This window comes from Castor canadensis, chromosome 1 (genome assembly GCF_047511655.1).
Source record: "Castor canadensis chromosome 1, mCasCan1.hap1v2, whole genome shotgun sequence".
In the NCBI taxonomy this organism is placed as follows: domain Eukaryota; kingdom Metazoa; phylum Chordata; class Mammalia; order Rodentia; family Castoridae; genus Castor; species Castor canadensis.
The window spans coordinates 122,298,370-122,319,626 of NC_133386.1; the positions used below are offsets into that span (position 1 = coordinate 122,298,370).

The window sequence follows — 21,257 nt, forward strand, 5'->3', positions numbered from 1 at the left end:
ACTGAAAGGGGTTCTTGTGTGGCCTAGCAAAACATGCAGCTATGCCTCTGTGATTTCTTAGCTCCCATATTTCTGTCCTTTTCATAAACCTAGGTTCTGGAGGTATGAAGACAATGATACACATCTACCCTCAGGTCCACAGTATTTTAAATAATAATTTCCCAACAGCTTTTGCATTTGTAGTAAGCCTTAATGAGGAGAGCAGCTAAATTTGAAGGAGCCATTTGATAGAGAATCAATGTACCAATGCTGGGAGACAGTGACAACTAGCATGAAATCTGAAACTGCTCATTAGGGCTTCCTGCAAATGATGAGCTGCTGAGCTTTGGCATATGACTACACAAATTCTTAAGAGCTGCCTAGGAAAGAAGACAGTCCAGTCTGGCCTTGTGAGTATGTGCTTGCTGTATGACTGCTACAGACAAAACAAGACTGCTTACACTGCTACCAGTGTTACTCACTCCCGTATGTGTGGTGCACGCACACACACACACACACACACACACACACAGAGTGTTTAATGGGAAGAGATTAAAGTAGCTATTATAATGAGATGCTGTGAATGGATTTTGGTGTGCGTTTACCTTTGTGAGCCTACTGATAAATTTAGCTGATGTTTAGGGTGAATTTGAGTCTTTTACATTATAAATAGAAATATAATTTGATTTATATCTAGTTTTCAAATGTCTCTTTTAAGGATAAAGCCAAGTTAATATATTTGTATTGTGTTCACAATATAAACATTCTGTATCAGACAGTATTTTAAAAAATGTTTATATAAAGCCTTTTATGTGCCAAACACTGTTCTAAGTACCTTGAAAAATATTAATTCTTTCATTATAAGAGCCATAAGTCACCATAAGAAAAGGTAAGATACTGTGGTTCTTAGATAAAGGAGAAAATAATTTTCTAACCAGAGATATGCACATTAGGATTAGAATTCATCCTCTTATTGTGCTTCCACAAATAAATTTACTATGTCAGGAAGAAGACAGGCTATATTTTCATATTAAATTTGTAGAGTATCCTAACTTGAACCATTTAAACTTGGCCTTGGGATACTGAAACTTCTCTGAATCAAAAGTTACCAGAATAATTAATATTTTTAAAAAACATGTTTTGCAGTGTTGTGGGTTGAACTCAGTGCCTTACATTTGTCAGGCAGGTGCTCTACCCCTAAAAACATTTTTTTTTAAATTATAAGGTCATATTTTGAGTGAGAAACACTATCAGAAAAGGAATCCTCATGATCACTAAATAAACAAACCTACTCTTACGCACTGAATAGCCAGGAGTCACTTTGACTATTGAGTTGTGTATAAAGAGCCTTACCATCCAGATGAAATAGCTTTTCAGCCTGCAGCATGTTAGTAGTATAATATATCTTGAGGAGATAAACCAGTCATTACAGAACTTAGGGTTTAAAGCTTTGATAGCAAAAAAATAAGTAAAACCAATTCACATTGACAGGCTGCTTTAATACAGTTCAAGTCCAGCTCTAGTTCAATAAGATCTAGTATTTTAAAAATTAATTTGTATTTACTATTTGGTTCAACTCCTTGTTAGTTCTCTTTATATATAATTTATTAAAACTGCATGTTGCTTATCTCATCCTGTGCATGTGAACTACTGTGCCTTTAACCATTTTACAAAACATGTCTGTTCATAAATGAAAGAAAAGTGTGTTTTTTCAAGTTATGCCTAATGTCTGACCATTGAAATAATAATTTTGAAATCAAAATGCTGGTGTTTAGTTTCCACAGTGCCTTCGCAGCCTGATAATCAGTTTTCTCACCCTGACAAACTCAAAAGGATGAGCAAGTCTGTTCCAGAACTTCTTCAAGATGAGGCAAGTTTTATCTTTTTGTACCTTCAGAAAAATGGAACTAAGTTCTCTGCCAAGGTTGGCTGTATTCCACTTTGGCAGAGACCAAAAGAGGTCACCAGGACTGACCCCTGCCTTCCAAGTCAATGTAGGTAGTAGTGTTGATCCTGGAGCTAGGCATATCATGCCTCATGTGACTCAAATAGTAACTCTGTTTGGTAGTAAAGTCAGATTGCACAGACTGGGAAATGCGACTTTTGTTTCAAAGTAGATACAGAATAAGAAATCTGGGGAGAAATATGTTGGCATGAATCAGTTACCTTCTGTAGCTTTGAGTTAGTTTGTGAAAATTTAGTCTAGGCTGCATGGCTACTTTGAACGTATTTGTTAAAATAACAATGACACAGCAGACTTTAAGGAGCATCTCATGGGTGCCAGGGACTTTACATTTAGTATCTCATTTAATCCTCTATTGACCCTGGGAGGCAGGCACTGTCATCATCCCCAGATATCACAGGTGAGGAAATAGAGAGCTAAGGGATTGATCCAGGGCTGGAGCCCAGATCTGAGTCCTGTGCTGGTACCATACTGTCTCAAGTGCTGACGATTATCCACAATTGAGTACCTAGTATGTACCAGGCACTTAATACTCATTCCAACATCCAATTCTCACTATACAAAACAGGTACTATTTTCTCCATGTTAAAAAAAAAAAGAAGAAGAAAGAGCCTCAGAGAGGTTAAGTCATTTTCCAGACATCCAAGAACTACTGTAAAATGTAGATCCTAGACTTTTGCTGAGGCACTTTGACTTTGCAGTGAGGTAGTTAGGAGACTGAGGTATGGAGTCAGACATTCCCAGTCCCAGTTATGATACCAACTTGCTGTGTGATCAGGGACAAAGTCTTCAGTTTCCCTGAGCCTGGTTTCCTAGTATTTACCACAAGAAGCTGTGGGGAATCAGTAGGAGATAGGCAGGAAACACATAGCATAATGCCTAGCACATATTAATACCCAGTAAATGTTAGTTGCCACTATTTTAGGTTTTGCTCTAATTTCTCTTAGTAGATGGAATATGAAATTCTGAGTAACATATAAGTTACATATCTTCCTCCCACAATTCTGGGTGCCTTTATGCCCTTTCTGGGCCTTAGATGAACTGTTTCTGCAAATATTCAAACTTTGCAGGTTTATGGGCCCACATTACACTTTCCTTTGGAAAGAATCACTCATGTTTTAAGACCAACTTGTTAGCTGGAAGCCAACAGTGGACACCCCATAGAGTTCCTGTGGCTTTGTATCTTTGTAGATCCTCTTTGGTCTAAGGTGGTCACAGGAATGAGTATCATATCATTTTTGAGAGGTAAATTATATAATTTATTATTTAAAAAAAAAAAAAAACCTCTCCCTTCAGTTTTAACCTGCTTGTGCATAAGAGATGCCAGAATTAAACCACATGATTTCATTTTTCAAAGTGCATGGGGTTGAACTGGATGTGCGTCCCTTTAAGACTTAGCCTTAGTCACTATTATAGAGTGCCACTATGTGAAAAGAACTGTCCCAGATCAACAAGACAGGATCCCATCCTTCCGATGTGTTAGGCAGAATGTAGTATGCACTGTAATAGATGGAAATGGATTGTTAACCATGTGGGGAAAGAGAGTGACAACAGAGACTTTAAAATGTATGGATTTCTTTTCACCTTTGAGAGAGGATTCTTTTCTCATCCATGTAAGTCATTAACTTTGTTTTTCTTTAGCTCCTTTATTAATCTGCATTAGGATTGGCATCCATTGTATTGATGAATAATTGCATGGTCCTGGAATATGTTGGCATGAACTAACTTCTCCATAACCCCCAGAGCCAATGACCTGCTCCCAAAGCTCTCTAACCCCCAGAAGAGCTCATTCTGAACCATGAATTTTTTAAGATACCATCCAACAAACTTTAGTTATAAAGATAATAAAAATGGTCACTGCCATTTTCTTTCTTGTCCCAAGTAGATATGGGACATATTTAAAAATAAGTATCTTGTTGCTTTTAAATTTTTTTTAGAAATGTGTAAAAGTCTTATGTGACTAGAATGCATAATTTAATATACTTTCAGAGCAACAAAAAGATAAGCATAATAACACTATAGGAATGTATAAGTGTGATTTAAATTATATATTTATATGTATGTGTGTGTATATATGTGTGCATATATATAAACTTTAGTTGAAACAGATCAGACTAGTATTTTTTCTGGTTTAAAAGTATCTTAAATGAAAGATTTGATTCTTAGAGAAGCTAAGGTTATGATAATAATGAGGGGAATTAGGCATGATATTTTATGTTTTGACAAAATATCTTAGACCCCTTATTGTCTGGGCAATTCTTCATATAAGAAAGTTCTCTTTAGGCAATATATGTATATTAGAAGAGTGATAAGAATATCATAATAGTGTTGTTTTTTGTAGCACCTTGGGGCCACCTTGTAGATGGAAAAAATCACTTTGTTTTTCTGTTAGCTAAGCACTGCCCTCTTCCTTCAGTGAGGTCCAGTACATACCACCTATTCCATCCCAAATTCCATTCCCTGGCAATTAAAAAAAATATCCTTTGACCTTGGGAAATGTCAGATCTGTGGATGTCAAAATATCATCCTTTCCTGATCATAGATTCTGATCTTGAGTCATTCTGAATTTAAATATTGTGCATATTATATGATGTTTTGTAGAGTGATGGCAGAGAAACAGATACAGCATCAGAAAGCAGTTACCAGCTCAGCAGACACAAGAAGAGCCCCAGCTCTTTAACCAATCTTAGCAGCTCTTCTGGCATGACGTCCCTGTCTTCTGTATGTAAACAAAGGCTCCCTGTTAATATCTTCTGCTGTTCTAAACCTTGCTGTGCCCTGCTCCTGCTGTAAAGTGGCTTCCTGTTATAGTTCTCAAACTCCACAGGCATTTTCTCTAATCTGTAGTTAGCTTCTGGCTAGCTAAATCATCATCATTTTTAGAAAAAGAGGTTTCATTTCATTATAAATAAAAACATTTATTTGAATGTAAGTGCTTCAAAAAACCTAAATTGTCAACAAGATGAGCTACTAAATTTTTCCATATAACAAATGGGTGACAATTATACAATCTGCTTATATCAGATATGATTTTATATACTGTTTACAGGCATAGACATGTACCTTTCTTTTTAATAAGTCTGTTAAAAATATATTGATTCACATTAAAGAACAGGTGAGGAAGACTGGGGGCATGGCTCAAGTAGTAGAGTACTTGCCTCACAAGTGCCAAACCCTTGAATTCAAACTCCAGTACCATCAAAAAAAAGAAAGAAAGAAAGAAAAGGAAAGAGGATTCATTGTATTATAGAAGGATTCAGAACAGGATTTTAAGAGAAAAACTCCCTTAGTTAGTTGCTCAGATTTGAAGAGAATTTCACTTTACATGGAGTTCTTGCATAAATAAAGGTAGCTGGGTATATGGAAGTAAACATATGTAAATATTGGTAAACACTCATCTAAGTATTTTTCTGATATCTTACCAGGCATGCTAAACAAATGATGCTGTGCTTAAATTCTTACTAGCCTTGAATTTCTAAAAACTTAAAAAAAAATCTATCTAAATTGATTTTCTGCTGATAATCTAAGAGACGCCTTTCAGAAGGCCTTAAAGCCCCCTTCATCAATTATCCATTTCCTACCCTTCCTGATCTCTAAACATGCATGGCTCAGTAAGCATTTTTGTACATTCAGTGAATGTGTAACATGGTCAAATTCCTTTTTAGTTCTGTGGAAATTTAAGCAATGTGTCACTGTGATTCCTGTGCCTGGAGTTTCTCACATTCTCTTTCTTTAGCTTTTTAAATACCATGCATGCCTAAAAATAGAACTTTAATGCCACCTCGCATAAAATCACCCTGTGTTGAAATGAGCTGGCATCTGAATAACTTTGCATTTCACTACTCATCTGTGTCTTTTAGGAGTAGCTTTAAAAAAAATTCTAACCCTGTATATTATGCCAAGTTGTCTTTATGCTATATTAAATTAGTTGCTTTGATGTGCAAGCTAGAAAAATAATGCTAGGCAGGGATTATGCACATGATACTTGCGCTAGGTTCGAGGATGAGACAGACAGACACTGTGGTTTCTGACGCTTTCAGGTGAGTGGCAGTGTGATGAGTATTTACAGTGGAGACTTTGGCAATCTTGAAGTGAAGGGACATATTCAGTTCGCAGTCGACTATGTGGAGTCACTGAAGGAGCTGCATGTTTTTGTGGCGCAGTGTAAGGACTTAGCAGCAGCAGACGTTAAAAAACAGCGTTCAGACCCGTAAGTACAGAACCATAAGAAGCCACTGACTTAATCAAAGGGAGGGGCTGTGTGTGACTGTATTAAAAGGAATATTTGAAAAGTTGGAGGGAGATGCTCTTTCATTTATGTTATAAATTCACATGCCAAACATTAAATTATAAAAACACAGAGAAGCACAAAAACAGTTCAGTCTGGAAGGGACCTTTGAGGTTGTTTTGTCCAGTTCCTTCATTTTACAGAGAAGGAAACAACGACTAGAGATAAGAAACCCATATCCGTGAATTCAGAGAGCAGCAAAGTGAAGAAAGAAACCTTGAACCCAGGTCTTTCCAGCACACTTTCAAACTTTTGCTTGATGTTTGGGGCCTAAAATATTCATTGGTGTGAAAATAATTAAGACTCTAGAATGAGGTAGTTTCCATATTTAAATCATGTACTTCAAAGAAGTTTGGGATTTCTTTTTCTTTTTTTGGTGTTAGTGGAGTTTGAACTCAGGGCCTTGCACTTGAGCCACACCTCCAACCCTTTTTGCTTTAGTTATTTTTCATATAGGGTCTTGCTTTTTGCCTGGACTGGCCTGGGACTGTGATCTTCCTACCTATGCCTCCTGCATAGCTGGGAGCACAGATGCATACCACCATGCCCAGCTTCTTTGCTGAGATGGGATCTTGCTAACTTTTTTGTCCCAGATAGCCTTGAACTGCAAAATCTTCCCAATCTCTGCCTCCCAGGTAGCTGGGACTAATCCAGCTATTAAAGCACGGGTTTGATTGCGAAGGTCAAATGGTATTCTTCACTGGCCCTTTGTTTGGTCAAGCCCAATTCTTTTTTCTTTTATTCTTTTTCTATAGCACTGCCCAAGCTGTTTCTTTTATTTTAATTATAAAGGCAGTGGGGCTCAACATCCTTCACCTTTTTACATTAAATATGACCCAGTCAGATATGTACAAAGAAAACAATAACAAAGACATTAAAAACAACAACCCGCAAAGCATCAAAACTTTTTCTCAATCGGAAACAAACCAACAGAATTAAGCACTATGCTAGAAGTCTCACCCATTTCCCCCGCCATACACATTAGATAAAGCCAAAGGAAAATAATGAATTCAGGAAGATTTCTTTTAAAATCTTTCAAACAATATTAACTGATCCATTCTACTGAAGTCCCTTCAAACATTTAAGTGTAAAGGTGTTGATAGGAATTTTTATTTCTTACTGCTTCTCTCAGTGTCATGAAATAGTTATTTTTGCTGTCAGTTTTCACTATTTTTACATGTACAGGTAGAAACACAACTTTTATCTGCTCTGACTTTCTTGTCTATTCATGTTTCTTTTGTAGATATGTAAAGACCTATTTGTTACCAGACAAAGGCAAAATGGGCAAGAAGAAAACACTTGTAGTGAAGAAAACCTTGAATCCTGTGTACAATGAGATATTGCGGGTATCTGTAAACTCTATATATGAAAACCCTAAGTGGTGACTTGTGTATTTCATAGCCATATCTTCTTGGGTAGCGTCTGTTCAGATAAAGTCAGCAACCAAGAAAAAAGAAGGAAAGGAATAAAAATTTCCTGAGAATCTGCTCTGTATGAAACGGTACACCGTGAGTATTGAGCATGTTATCCAGGTACTCTTGTGCACACCTTGCCAGGTGGTGTCATTACCTACATGTCACAAATGAGCTTAGAGGAGTAACATAACTTGCTCAAAGATACGCGGAGGATAAAGCTGATCATTGCAACTAGAATGATATTCCGCAACACAGTTCTCATCATACTATTTTTCTGCTTAAAATCTTTGAAAATTCCCATTACCCTGCAGGTCAAGTCTGTCCTTCATAACATGCACACAACAGCTCCTTCACAACCTGCACTCCAGCCTCAATTTCTTCTATCATAATCTTTGTTCCTTTTTGTGGTTTAGAGGAAGTACATTTTCTGGCATTACTATGACTTTTTGTTTCTTCAGACTGGAATACTCTTCCCCACACTCTTTCCCTAACTGCTGCCTACATAGTCATTTTTATTATTGTTGGTACTGGGGATTGAACCCAGGGCCTTGTCTGGGGAAGGGCCCTACCACTTGATCCATGCCCTCAGCCCTACATCACTCGCCTCTTCCAATGGGTAGCTTCCCTTCACCCTACGATGCCCTGCCAGCTGCTGCCTCAGTACCCTTGCTTTCTGATGGTCATGTTAACACTCAGCACTTCAGTGGCTTAATTGTCTGCTTGACATTAAATTTCAAGTTCTGTGAGCACAGGGGCTAACACTGTGTTGTACGTAGGCTGTGTGCCTTTGGGCAAAGAACATGTCTGCACTTCGGATCTGAGAAATGGGGAAAATGAGAGTTTTTGACTCTGCAAAGGGAAGAAATGGTACTTAGCTACTTACTTCAGTAGTTGTGGATGTTAAGAGAGTTCATATATGTGAAGTGATCACACATTAACAATTTAACAAATATTGGCTGGTGGTACAATGTCTAGGGAAGGTATCCAAAAATGTTTATTGGAAGAATGGATGGATAGCTGAATAGAAAGTATTCCTGGCTCACTTGAGTAACCACATTCTTTTTTTCCCCACAAGCTGCATCATGCTGTCTTTGCCATGACTGACAGATTGTTTAAAACTAAAAATAAAAGAGGTGTTGTTTATTCCCTCTCTCTGAAAGCTCAATTATTTGATTTTCCTCTGGGAAAAGAAAAAGAAGCAGTTAAATGAACTGTCAGTCATCCACGGTTGAACTAGCTATCTGTAGATTTTCTGTAACAAGTTTTTAATTATGATTTGACTTGATATACCCCAGTACTCCAGCTATTTCTGGGACAGCTACTTCAAGAAAAGCCAGCTAATTTACATGGTGGATTCAGAGAAAGGCAGGTCTGCTACAACCAAAATGAACCTTCAAGTAGTTATGTCATAAAGGAAAATGGAGATTATTTTTGGATTAGAAGTACTATTATTCCTTTCATGATTATATATAATCTAAGATTGACTAGAGATGAAAACTTGCCAGGATGTCACATCTTTTCTATGTGACCATGGGAAGCTGGAAAAAAAATTACATTTTTGAAAAAAAAAATCTTTTCCTTGTGGAATATGTTGATAATGATGGGGAGATTCATATATTAGGGCAGATTGTATATGGGAACTTGGTACTTCTGCTCAACTTTGCTGAAAAAACTATTCTGAAAAAAAACCCAGAAACTGGATTAAATTTGATTTAGAAAACGAAAACTGGATATATATAAAAAATCTGAAATAAACTTGATTTATAATTTCAGATTGAATTTGATTTGTGTTATATCTAGTCTAAAAACATCCAGAAAAAGTTGAATAATTGGCTTTTGTTTTTAAAACGCTATTTATGGCTCTGATATTTGATCCATGGTTTGCTTTCTCCAGAGTGGGGAAGAACATTAGCTCTTGTGAAAGATTGATTTTAGCTCTTTGAAATAAGACACTTAGAATAAGATGACTTTGCAATATTTTTGAGACTTTAAACCTAACATGAGAAAAGCTGATGACTTTTCTCTTCATTTCTGAGTCATAACTTTGGCATAAAGTAATGCTATTCATCATTTCTATTTTCTTCTTTGAATTGCAGTATAAAATCGAAAAGCAGATCTTAAAGACACAGAAGCTGAATGTGTCTGTTTGGCACCGGGATACATTTAAGCGCAATAGTTTCCTAGGGGAGGTGGAACTTGATTTGGAAACCTGGGCCTGGGACAACAAACAGAACAAACAATTGAAGTGGTACCCTCTGAAGCGCAAGGTAGGGGCTGAGTTTTCTTGTTTGGGTGGTTGGGTTGGCTTGGGGTTTGGTGTGTAGGAAAACGCCCAGTTGCATTTAACTCACACTGCTTGGGTGCTGGTATAGTTTGGGATCATTTTAAACTAGGGTTGAACTTATTTGGCTTGTACATTCAGTGAAAAAGATTGTAGGAAGAATGTTTAAATCATTTAATGCAACTGTTTGTGACTTTAGCCTTCAGGGAGGTCATTTAAGAAATTCAGTCCTAGCTGGGTGCCAGTGTCTCATGCCTGTTATCTGAGCTACTTGGGAGGCTGAGATTGGGAGGTTCACAGTTCCAGGCCAGCTCCAACAAAAAGTTTGTGAAACCCCATCTCAAGGGGAAAAAAGCTGGGTGTGGTGGCATGGTCCTGTCATCCTAGCTATGGTAGGAAGCCTAAAATAGAATTATGGTCCAGGGGCAAAAAGAGAGACCCTACTTCCAAAATAACCAGAACAAAAAGGGCTTGAGGCATGGCTCAAGCAGAACAGTGCCTGCTTAGCAAGTTCGAAGCCCTGAATTTAAACCCCACAGCCACAAAAAGAAATGGAAGGAAGGGAGGGAGGCAATAAAAGAAAGAAAAAAAAAATACAATACTTTGAAATTGGAGATATACTTTTTGCCTAGCATATGGTTAGATTTTGATAAATATTCCATTTGTCACTTCAAAAGAAAGTGTACTTTATGGTTGATGGATGCAATGTCCTATATCAGTTAGGGCTACAGTGGTTGCTAAAATCTTTTTTATCCTTTCTGATTTTATGTCCATTTTTAATGAATTACTCAGAGAGACAGATAACTGAGTATTTGTCTTTTGTCCGTTTAGTTTTTGTTGGGGTAGCTGCTTCCCCCACTCCTCCACTCCAACACCCACTGGGTTAAAACTACAGTGTTGCACATGCCAGCAAGCACCTGCCACGAATTACAGCCCCGGCCTGTTCTGTTGGTTTTGACTTATTTATTTTGAGGTTGTCTTATTAAGTATATATATATTTAGAACTGCTATTTTTCTAATGGGTCAACTACTTTATCATTTGAAAATAACCCTTTTTATCTGTAGTAATACTTTTTTGTTTTTGTTTTTGTTTTTTTGGTGGGACTGAGGGCTTTTCAACTCAGGGCTTTGTGCTTGCAAAGCAGGACATTCTACTGTTTGAGTCACACCTCCAGTCCATTGGTTATTTTGGAGTCTCTTGAAATACTTGCCTGGGCTGGCCTTGAATCATGATCCTCCTGATGTCAGCCGCCCAGTAGCTAGGATTACAGGCAGGAACCACTGCATGACTACTTCTTTTTAAAAAGTCTTTATTTTGTGTTAGTTTAGCTCTGTCAGTTTCCTTTTGGTTAGCAGTTTGTTTCTGTCCTTTGATAAATTTTCTGAATTCTTATAGTTAAGATATGGTTCTTACAAGCAATTGTTTTTAATTTTTTTAGTCTGAGAATATTTGAGTTCATTTGCACCTAATGAAATTATTGACATATTTGTGTTCAAATCTGATGCTGCTGACCTGACAGCTCTGGGAACCACCGGTCTACGGTATTTCTCCAGTGTCATTTCCTCTTTAGCAGGCTGTGGGTCCCATGGTTGTCTTCCCAGTCCCATGAAACTGCCACAAGACCTGCAGAGCTTCTCCATGTCTATCTGCCATGATTCTCAGGTTCTCAGTTTGGCATTACTTAAAACTCAGTTCATGCTACAAAGCTTTAAAGTGAAAAGCAGAGAACCATGGCAGGCTCTCAGGTCTTGTCCCTTTGAGTCCTTTCTTGCCTCAGTAGTTCTTTAGCCCCCTTGAATTGATTTTTTTAAAAATCCTGATTGTTTTATTGTTTTCAGTGAGAAGGTTGATGTGGTCCAAGCTAGTTCACATAGGTAGAAGTGATAAATATAAACAACTACAATAATGTAGACCATTATTTAGTGCCTATATAATTAAACAGTTCCACTAAGGAAATAGTTCCTATAGGTTGCATCAGAATCACTTGAAGCACTTATTTCTAGCCTACCCCATGTTCCTCGGAAGATATCCCTTGCAGCTCACTTTTAACTAGCTCCTGATACATTTCTGATGCATACCCAAGTTTTATTTATTTATTTATTTGGTGGTGCTGGGAGTTGAACTCAGGGCCTTGTGCATTCCAGGCAAGCACTGTACCCCTGAGCTACATCTCCAGCCCCATACCCGAGTTTTAGAACAAGATGCTGCAGAACCAGAGTTTGAAAGTAAAACCACCTGAAAATCACAGATATACATTTTTATGTTATTATCCAGTTTGTTTTTGAGTGGTATTGGGGCTTGAACTCAGGGGCTCTGCACTAGGTAGACAGACCTTCTATCTCTTGAGTCATGTCCCTAGCCCTTTTTGCTTTAGTTTTTTTTTTTAGTACTACGGTTTGAACTCAGGGCCTCATGCTTGCTAGGCAGGTGCTCTTATCACTTGAGCCACTCCACCAGCCCTTTTTTTTGGTCATGACTTTTTTTTTTTTGAGCTAGTGTCTTGGGAACTGTTTGCCCTGAGCTGACTTCAAACCACTATCCTCCTGATCCCTGCCTCCTAGGATTATAGGTGTGAGCCACTGGTACAAGGCTGCTTTAATTATTTTTAAAGATAGGGTCTGATGGTTTTCCTCAGGCTAGCCTTGAACTGCAATCCTTCTACCTGTGACTCCTGTGTAGCTGGGATTACAGAAATGTACCACCTCATCTGGTTTGTTTGTTGACATGAGGGCTTACTAACTTTTTACTTAGGCTGGCCCCAACTTGCAATCCTCCCAATTTTTGCCTCCTGCGTAGCTGAGATTTCAGGTGTGAACCACCATGCCTGGCCAGTCTTTGTTGTTCTTACAGACTCTGTCATATTTGGCCTATAATAATCAGGTCGGTACTGCTTTGAAATTGACTCTCCACCCTCCCCCCACCATCCCACACTATCTTTTGTACTTCAGAGAAAGGGATTGTGAATAAAATGTTTTACACATTTGCTCAATAAATAACAAATTGTATACATTTTAATAAAAATGCAAGCTTCCCAGGATACCTCTTCCATCTCTGAACAAACCATTCTGATTTCTTCACCATCTTTGAGACTAAAAGGCCATGAAATGTTTTCTGAGTACCCTACAAGGTTTTTCTAACATACGTAACATTGCTTCTATGCATATTGATCATAAGTGATAGGATATAAATTATATGCAAATGAATCTTCCCTTTAGGAAGATCCAGAAGTCACAAGATGGTGGCCTGGCTGTAGTTTGGACTAAAGATGCATGTTCCCTGCCCTCTGATGCGTAAAAGCGACAGTCTAGCTCTGATGCAGAGGGGAATGTTAATTCAGGGCACTCAAGTGATATACATTGTCCCAGTGATGGACAGATATGGTCCTGTAACAGTGTAATCACAAATAGGACAAAATGTGTGTACCTCACACCTGCTGACGGTCTTCATTTTTCAGACAGCACCCATTGCTCTTGAAGCAGAAAACAGAGGTGAAATGAAACTTGCTCTCCAGTATGTTCCAGAGCCAATCCCAGGTATGTAATGATTTTCTATTCAGATACATGCCTTTCCTTCTTCCTCCTTCTCCAAAGACTTACTTGGGTTCTATTATTTTTTCAATGATGAAACCCTAAACAAAAGTATTAAGTTAATAATCAAATAGACCAAATGAGTCAATTCATAGTTGTAAACCTGAAGACTCTCATTTTTTTTCTTATTGTAAAAAAACCTTATAGCATAGAATTTACCACTTTAACAATTTGTAAATGTACAGCTCAGTAGTGTTAATTTACATTGTTGTGAAACATATCTCTAGACCTTTTCCTCTTGCCCCATTAAACAACAAGTCCCCTTTTCCTTTACATAAGACCTTAGTAATCACCATTCTACTTTCTGTTTCTATGAGAAAATTCTCATTTTTTCAGTCCACTATATAGTCCTTGTTTTAACTTTTCCTCATTCTCCAAAATGTTTGTATCTGTACCACGTGAGTGGCCTTTCCTGAATTCAGTACTTGGGCCTATTGGTAGTGCTGTAATAAGGATAGAAGTTGCGTGTTCTTTTTCACAGGTGGAAATTAGGATTCATACGAAGTCTCTAAAAAGTTAGAGCTCAGTGGTCCTCCACTCAGAGTCTCATTAGGAGATGAAGCTTTTTTTCCAATATTACTAATTACATCTTTGACATTATGGCCTGGAGTCCTCAGCCCAGTTAAGTTGCAAAACACTGTCAGGAAATGAATACCAGATACCCCCCCCCCCACCCGCACACTTCCATTTCCCAAGCAAGTTCTCAAGGTATTCATTCTCCTTAGTAATCTGTATGAATGTTATGGCTAAAATTGGGGTTTGCAAACTCAAGTGTTTCAGTAACCAGGCAGTGAAGCTAATGATAGCAAAGAAATAATGGATGCTGAGGGCAGTGGTCAGATTCGAAAAAGGTATTCATTCAATTTTTAAAAATCAAGAGGGCAACAAAATCATATCATTAGGCCAAACTATAGCCAAATCGTCATCCTGTGACTTCTGGATCTTCCTAAAAGATAGATTTTTTTGCCTACAATTTGTATCTTCCTATCACGTGTGGTCGACATACAGAGAAATGCAACTTCATTTATCATTTCCCCCACTATCACTTGGTGGTGGAATCCAGGAAAATTATGGGTTGTGGTGGACTCCACCTTGTTTGAGTTTTTGCTTATGTAGCTTTTACTTCCTAGAATGGGCTTCATCTTCTTTTTAGCCTATCCAAATCCTAGGTGAATTCCCATCCCCTCGCTAAAGCTTTTCCAGACTAAATTAGCCCTCATTGATCATGTCATCTTCTAGAGCATTACAGTATCAACTTGGCATTTCAAACTATATGTTTTTTTCTCAACATTTATTTCTTTATTTTATTAATTTATTCACATGTGCGTACATTGTTTGGGTCATTTCTCCCCCCTTGTCCCCCGCCCCCACCCTCTCCTCCCCAACCCCCCTCGCTTCCAGGCAGAGCCTATTCTGCCCTTATCTCTAATTTTGTTGAAGAGAAGACATAAGCATAATAAGGAAGACAAAACGTTTTTGCTAGTTGAACTAAGGATAGCTATACGGAGAGATTCCTAGCATTGCTTCCATGTACAAATGTGTTGCAACCCAAGTTGATTCATCTCTAACTGATCTTTACACTGGTTCCTGATCCCCTTCTCATGTTGACCTCTGTCACTTTAAGGTTTCTGTATTAGATTCTCTGAAGTGGAGACATCAAATACTTTCATGTTTTGGGTTTTCTACCTATCCCCATACCTCCCACATGTGCTCTTCCCTTGTCATGTGACCCAAGTCCAACCACATTGCTGTATTTGACCTAGAACTAAAGTCTGCAAACGAGGGACAACATGATTTTTGGTCTTCTGAGTCTGGCTAACCTCGCTCAGAATGATGTTCTCCAGTTCCATCCATTTACTTGTGAATGATTTCATTCTTCTTCATGGCTGAGTAAAATTCCATTGTATATAAATACCACATTTTCTTGATCCATTCGTCAGTATTGAGGCATCTTGGTTGTTTCCGTAACTTGGCTATTGTGAAAAGTGCTGCAATAAACATGGGAGTGCAGGTGCCTTTGGAGTAACCTGAGTCACATTCCTTTGGGTATATCCCTAGGAGTGGGATTGCCAGATCATATGGCAGATCTATGTTTAGATTTTTAAGAGGCCTCCAAATTTTTTTCCAGAGTGGTCTCACTAGCTTGCATTCCCACCAGCAGTGTATGAGGGTTCCTTTTTCCCCATATCCTCACCAACACCTGTTGTTGGTGGTGTTTTTGATGATAGCTATTCTAACAGGGGTGAGGTGGAATCTTAGTGTGGTTTTGATTTGCATTTCCTTTATGGCTAGAGATGGTGAGCAGTTTTCCATGTGTTTTTTGGCCATTTGAATTTCTTCTTTTGAGAAAGTTCTGTTTAGTTCAGTTGCCCATTTCTTTATTGGTTCATTGATTTTAGGAGAGTTTAGTTTCTTAAGTTCCCTGTATATTCTGGTTATCAGTCCTTCGTCTGATGTATAGCTAGCAAATATTTTCTCCCACTCTGTGGGTGGTCTCTTCAGTTTAGAGACCATTTCTTTTGTTGTGCAGAAGCTTTTTAATTTAATGAAGTCCCATTTGTCCATTCTTTCTCTTAGTTGCTGAGCTCCTGGGGTTCTATTGAGGAAGTCCTTGCCTATACCTATTGCTTCCAGAGTATTTCCTGCTCCTTCCTGTACTAACTTCAGAGTTTCGGGTCTGATATTAAGGTCCTTGATCCATTTTGAGTTGATACTAGTATAGAGTGATAAACATGGATCTAGTTTCAGTTTCTTTCAGACGGATAACCACTTTTCCCAGCAACATTTGTTAAAGAGGTTATCTTTTCTCCATCATATATTTTTGGCGCCTTTGTCATCACAATATGTTTTTATAATTTTTATTTGAATTGATTTCTCCTGCTTAACTGTAAATGTTTCCCAAGAGCATAGATTATGTCATGTATTCCTTATATATCTAATGACATTCCTGTCATAGGGGTGAGTACATTATAGACTCTCATTAAATACTGTTTGGTTGACTGATTGGGCTAAGCCATCCAGAAAATTCTGATAGTGCCCTCTGACAATGTGAACCCAGACTAGACAGCAGCTTCAGACTAAACCAACTTCATACTAATTCTCAACCCATAATATTAAGTATCATATGTGCATATGCAATATCCCTATAAAATATGTAAACATTTTTAACAAAAAAAAAGTGGTTATATCTTAACCAGTACCTGTTTTGGTTACTTTACACTCAAATGTGTTTGAAATACCAGCACCATTAGAATTAATGTTTGAAAATACTATGCATTTTGATTATAACGATGATGGATGACTCACATCTCTCATACCTGATCATATTGAACCAAGCAACCACGAAAAAAGAATGGTGAAATACGCAGTACTTAGAAGCGAAGTGATTTTTTTTCATTTTCATGAATTATTTTTGAGCTTTCTGAGCTCAGTTCAGCCAAACTATGAAAGATAAAGTTAACAGTGTATACGTTTAATCAATTTAATACCATCATTTACTAGCTAGTATCCCTATACTTCTTCATTTTTAAGGTGACAGCTTTAGATACAATATTACCAAAAGAGAAATTGCCATATAAATTTTCCCTCCTTGTTCTATTACAGGTAAAAAGCTTCCTACAACTGGAGAAGTCCACATCTGGGTGAAGGAATGCCTTGATCTACCACTGCTAAGGGGAAGCCATCTAAATTCTTTCGTTAAATGGTAACAGCATTAATGACTTAGCATTCTTCCATTCTAGCCTAGCCTTTTCTGGTTGGTTTCAGTTCTCCATGTCTATAATGCTGAAACTTATCAGTCATAGTTTAAATGAATTTATGTGGAACAATGGAGACATCAACTTGAGGAATCTGTAATATCAACTTCCAAGACTTCATTTAGTTTTAAAATCATAAAACTAAGAGTTCATATGTATGAATAAAGCTAGAGATCTCAAACTCAGATATGCAATGTCTTCTGTGGGTGTATCTGTTGGTGAGGGCAATAGTTAGTACAAAAGAGTTTACCAAATTTCTAATGGTGGATGTCATACTCTTTGGCTCCATTGTGGAGCAGAGAGAATTCCTCTTCTCCTTTGTCCTACATTTTGTGGCCCATTTGCATCAAACTACAACTATTTGGAAATAGTTGTATTTATATGCTAAACAAACCCCTACCAAGAGTTACTTCATAACAGCTTAAGATAGTTCGGGTTTTTAAATGGGAAACATTTTTCTCTGTTACATACACATAGATAATAACCATACAGATGTTAGTGTGATCTCATAGTTCCCGCAATTTTATCCATACAGATTCCACTAGAAGATAAAGTTGTCTCTATTTAAATATGTGTGCCATAGATTAAGTATACATGAGATTATGTATGATTTTCCCTATATACATTCTTTGTAGATGTCAGCTGATAAGATTTTTCAGCTCAAGTTGGAATCCTAGCCTGAGACCTCAGACCTTCTTGCTTTTACAAGATGCATGGTAGATTAAACTTCACTCAATTATTATCATAAATGAGACATAATGATTGCAAAAAATCATGCCATTTATTCCCACAGTCAAGTCTAGCAAATTGGAGAGGTTCTTCTTCTTTTTCAATTCTGTATAACAGTTATTCCTTAGGCTGTTATAGACATTCAGGAACATAGAATGTGCTTCTAAATTTTAAAGGAATCTTCAAACAGTTGCTACCATATAAAGCATTTACTAAATATAGGCATTGAACTAAGCATTTTGTATGTTACTTAATTCTAATGTCAACTTTTTAAAGTCAGCATCACCATTCCGGCTTTGCAGGTGAGCACCTTTTCCTAGAATGCACAGCTAATAATGGCAGAGTCAGGATTCAAACCAAGTTGGATTGTCTTTATGTCCAGAACTCCCCTACCATCTGCCAAATCACCATCACTGTCTACCCAGTAGCTGTGCTGAAGTGTACTGAAAGCATAAATGTTCACTTTCATACTATCACAATAAGGCCTGTTTTTTTAGTACCATCCTTCCAGATACAAGTAGGAAAAGTCGCCAGAAGACAAGAGCAGTAGGGAAAACCACCAATCCTATCTTCAACCACACCATGGTGTATGATGGGTTCAGGCCTGAAGATCTGATGGAAGCCTGTGTAGAGCTTACTGTCTGGGACCATCACAAATTAACAAACCAGTTTTTGGGAGGTCTCCGGATTGGCTTTGGAACAGGTAATGTTTGTTACATTTTTTTTTTATTCTCCTTGAGCCAAATTCTCCTGGAGACAGTAGAGGTTTGTTTGCTGCTTTGCTTCTTCCTAATGATAATAGATACCCTATCTCCACTAAATGTAAAGAAATGAATGAGTGGAGGAGTGTCAGGCTGTGTGCCAAGGGCTCTGAATATGAGGATTAACAGGGAGCAGTATCTCTCTTTATAGAGCTTAATTTATAGTTGATGAGGGATGAGGTACAAAAATACTTTTATCACATCCCTCTCCCCCAAAAAAAGAGATTATGGTCCTTCAGGGCTAAAAGTATACTTTGAATAATTACAGTATCATTTCTGGAGAACTAGTCACTGTATTAAATGCTTTATTTGTTTCATTTAATCCTTATAATAATTCTGTAAGATAATTAGTAATATTATCTCCTAAGGAACTGATACTCTAAAAAATGAAGTAACTGAGTTACTAAGAGACAGAGCCAAGATTTGAAATTAAGTCTTCCAGGCACTAAAGCCTTAACCACATGTCCTGAGGGACATCTAGAGTCACTTCTAACCCCATGCAGAATCCTCCCAACTTCTCCATGCCCCTGACAGATCGTCAGCTAGCCTTTATGTCCATATGAGGAGAAACCATTGCCTGGGAATGATGAGAACGTCTCAGTATTGGAGTCATTCAGACAGTCAAATAGCTTTTCCACGTCTTGTGTCCCAGATCTGCCCTCCATTTATGTGAAAACTCTCATTGTCTTCTGTTGGTGATTATAATTAGGGAATAACTCTCTCCCCTCTTTATTTCCTTCCAATGGATTATTCCTTCCTGAATGCAAATTTTTGGTTTTTTTTTTTGTTTTGTTTTCATTTTTTGGGTTTTTTTCCAGGCAAGAGCTACGGGACTGAAGTGGATTGGATGGATTCTACTTCAGAGGAAGCTGCCCTCTGGGAGAAGATGGTAAATTTCCCCAACACTTGGATCGAAGCGACGCTGCCCCTCAGAATGCTTTTGATTGCCAAGATTTCCAAATAAGCTCCTCACTGAAAACCCTACCCTGCTGGAGTCTGACCTAGAAAATCTGACTGCATAGGCAGATATCCTCACTTCCTATCTGTGGCTGCAGTGAATACTACACAGCATGTCTAAGTCAGTCTGCATGTGTTTTTTTGATTACAAAGGACCAGGGAATTTAAATAATGACAAGATGTGTGACTCCAACATTAAAGAAGAGATTTGAGCAAGCTAGTGAAACTGATTTGCTGCTGCTCAAGGAAAAACCTGTCCAAAATGATTAAATTTGGGGTATTTTTAACCAGAAAAATGTTCTAGTTTCCATTCACATGTTTCATGCCACAATCTTGTATTATAGTTAAAGCCTGCTACTGGATTATTGAAACCCTTGCTGGGCTTATGAATAGGTAGATTGTAGAAAAAAATCAACAGAAAAGATATTCCTGGAGTGAGGAGGGAGAGGAAGAACATCATGATGAGAGAGATGACACAGTAAGATAACTATTTAGTCTGTAATCTCTAATAAATATGGAAGTCCATGTTAAAACAGTAAGACTGGATTTCTTGCAGGGATATTTGCCTTGAATACACTTGCTTTCACTTTTCCTCAGTCTCAGTTGTATCTTGCTGCCACCCACTGGCTATAAATGGAATTTAGTTCTTGGATTAAAATGGCTTAGTTCTAAGAGGTCTCAAGCCTGTGTTTTGTAATAGAGTATGTTTTTAAAAATCTTGCATATATATGATTTTCTTATAACTATACTGTATGAAAGTAGAATAACAGTAGTCACATATATGCTTTGCAACAAAGTTTTAATTAGAATATAAATTGTCGAATTTTACTGTACTTCCCATGTATGTATAACTTTCATATTTTGTAAAAACTATTAGAATAAATTATAATATGATTTAAATTGTATTGGCAAATTAGTTTGACTTTTCTTTTATTTATGGTAGTACTGGGATTTGAACTTGGGACCTCACACTTCCTAGGCAGATGTTCCACCCTTAAGCCACATCCCAGGCCCTGTTTTTGCTTTTTAGTTATGTTTTTGGATAGGGTCTCATGTTTTTGCCCAGGGTCAGCCTCAGTCCACAATCTTACCTGTGCCTCCAGGTAGCTGGAATTGCAAGGCACTTGCTGCCACACCCAGCTTGTTGGTTGATATGGGGTCTCACTAACTTTTTGCAGTGGCAGGCTTTGAACCTCTATCCTCTTGATTTCTACCTCCTGAGTGGCTAAGATTACATGTATGAGCCACTGTGCCCAGTCCTGATTTCTTATTTTAAACCAATACTTTATATTAGGAAACCTAAAATCTAAATTCTGTAACAGGCTACAGAACTTCTCTTAGGCAATGTTTCTCCAGTCTTTACTATGACTCAAGGGGCACCTCCCTCTCCCCCCCACTCCTCACCAAGGCTCAGACGAATTGAGAGCTGGAACCTGTCCAGGCCCCTGACCCGCATGTACACCCCTGGAAGCTCACTGGCACATCCACCATTCTGGTCAGAGCTGGCTGCCACCTTCCAGCTGCATCTGGTAGGCCAGCTG

The 21,257-nt window shown here is 37.9% G+C and overlaps 1 protein-coding gene across 6 annotated transcripts in view; it reads left to right on the top strand.

Annotated features, from left to right (window-relative positions):
• Sytl2 (synaptotagmin like 2) overlaps window positions 1-20,621 on the top strand; it is a 106,239-nt gene extending 85,618 nt beyond the window's left edge. For 4 of the 6 annotated variants that reach the window (XM_074081670.1, XM_074081668.1, XM_074081671.1 and 1 more), the window contains 9 exons: window positions 1,755-1,849; window positions 4,544-4,663; window positions 5,983-6,152; window positions 7,474-7,576; window positions 9,742-9,912; window positions 13,382-13,460; window positions 17,118-17,217; window positions 18,496-18,701; window positions 19,578-20,621. In XM_074081670.1, coding sequence (XP_073937771.1) covers window positions 1,755-1,849; window positions 4,544-4,663; window positions 5,983-6,152; window positions 7,474-7,576; window positions 9,742-9,912; window positions 13,382-13,460; window positions 17,118-17,217; window positions 18,496-18,701; window positions 19,578-19,723 — 1,190 coding nt within the window. In that variant the 3' untranslated portion in view covers window positions 19,724-20,621. The remainder of the gene's footprint in view (window positions 1-1,754; window positions 1,850-4,543; window positions 4,664-5,982; window positions 6,153-7,473; window positions 7,577-9,741; window positions 9,913-13,381; window positions 13,461-17,117; window positions 17,218-18,495; window positions 18,702-19,577) is intronic. The other 2 variants (XM_074081669.1, XM_074081672.1) reach the window with 1 other exon arrangement.
• The last annotated feature ends 636 nt before the right edge of the window (window positions 20,622-21,257 follow it).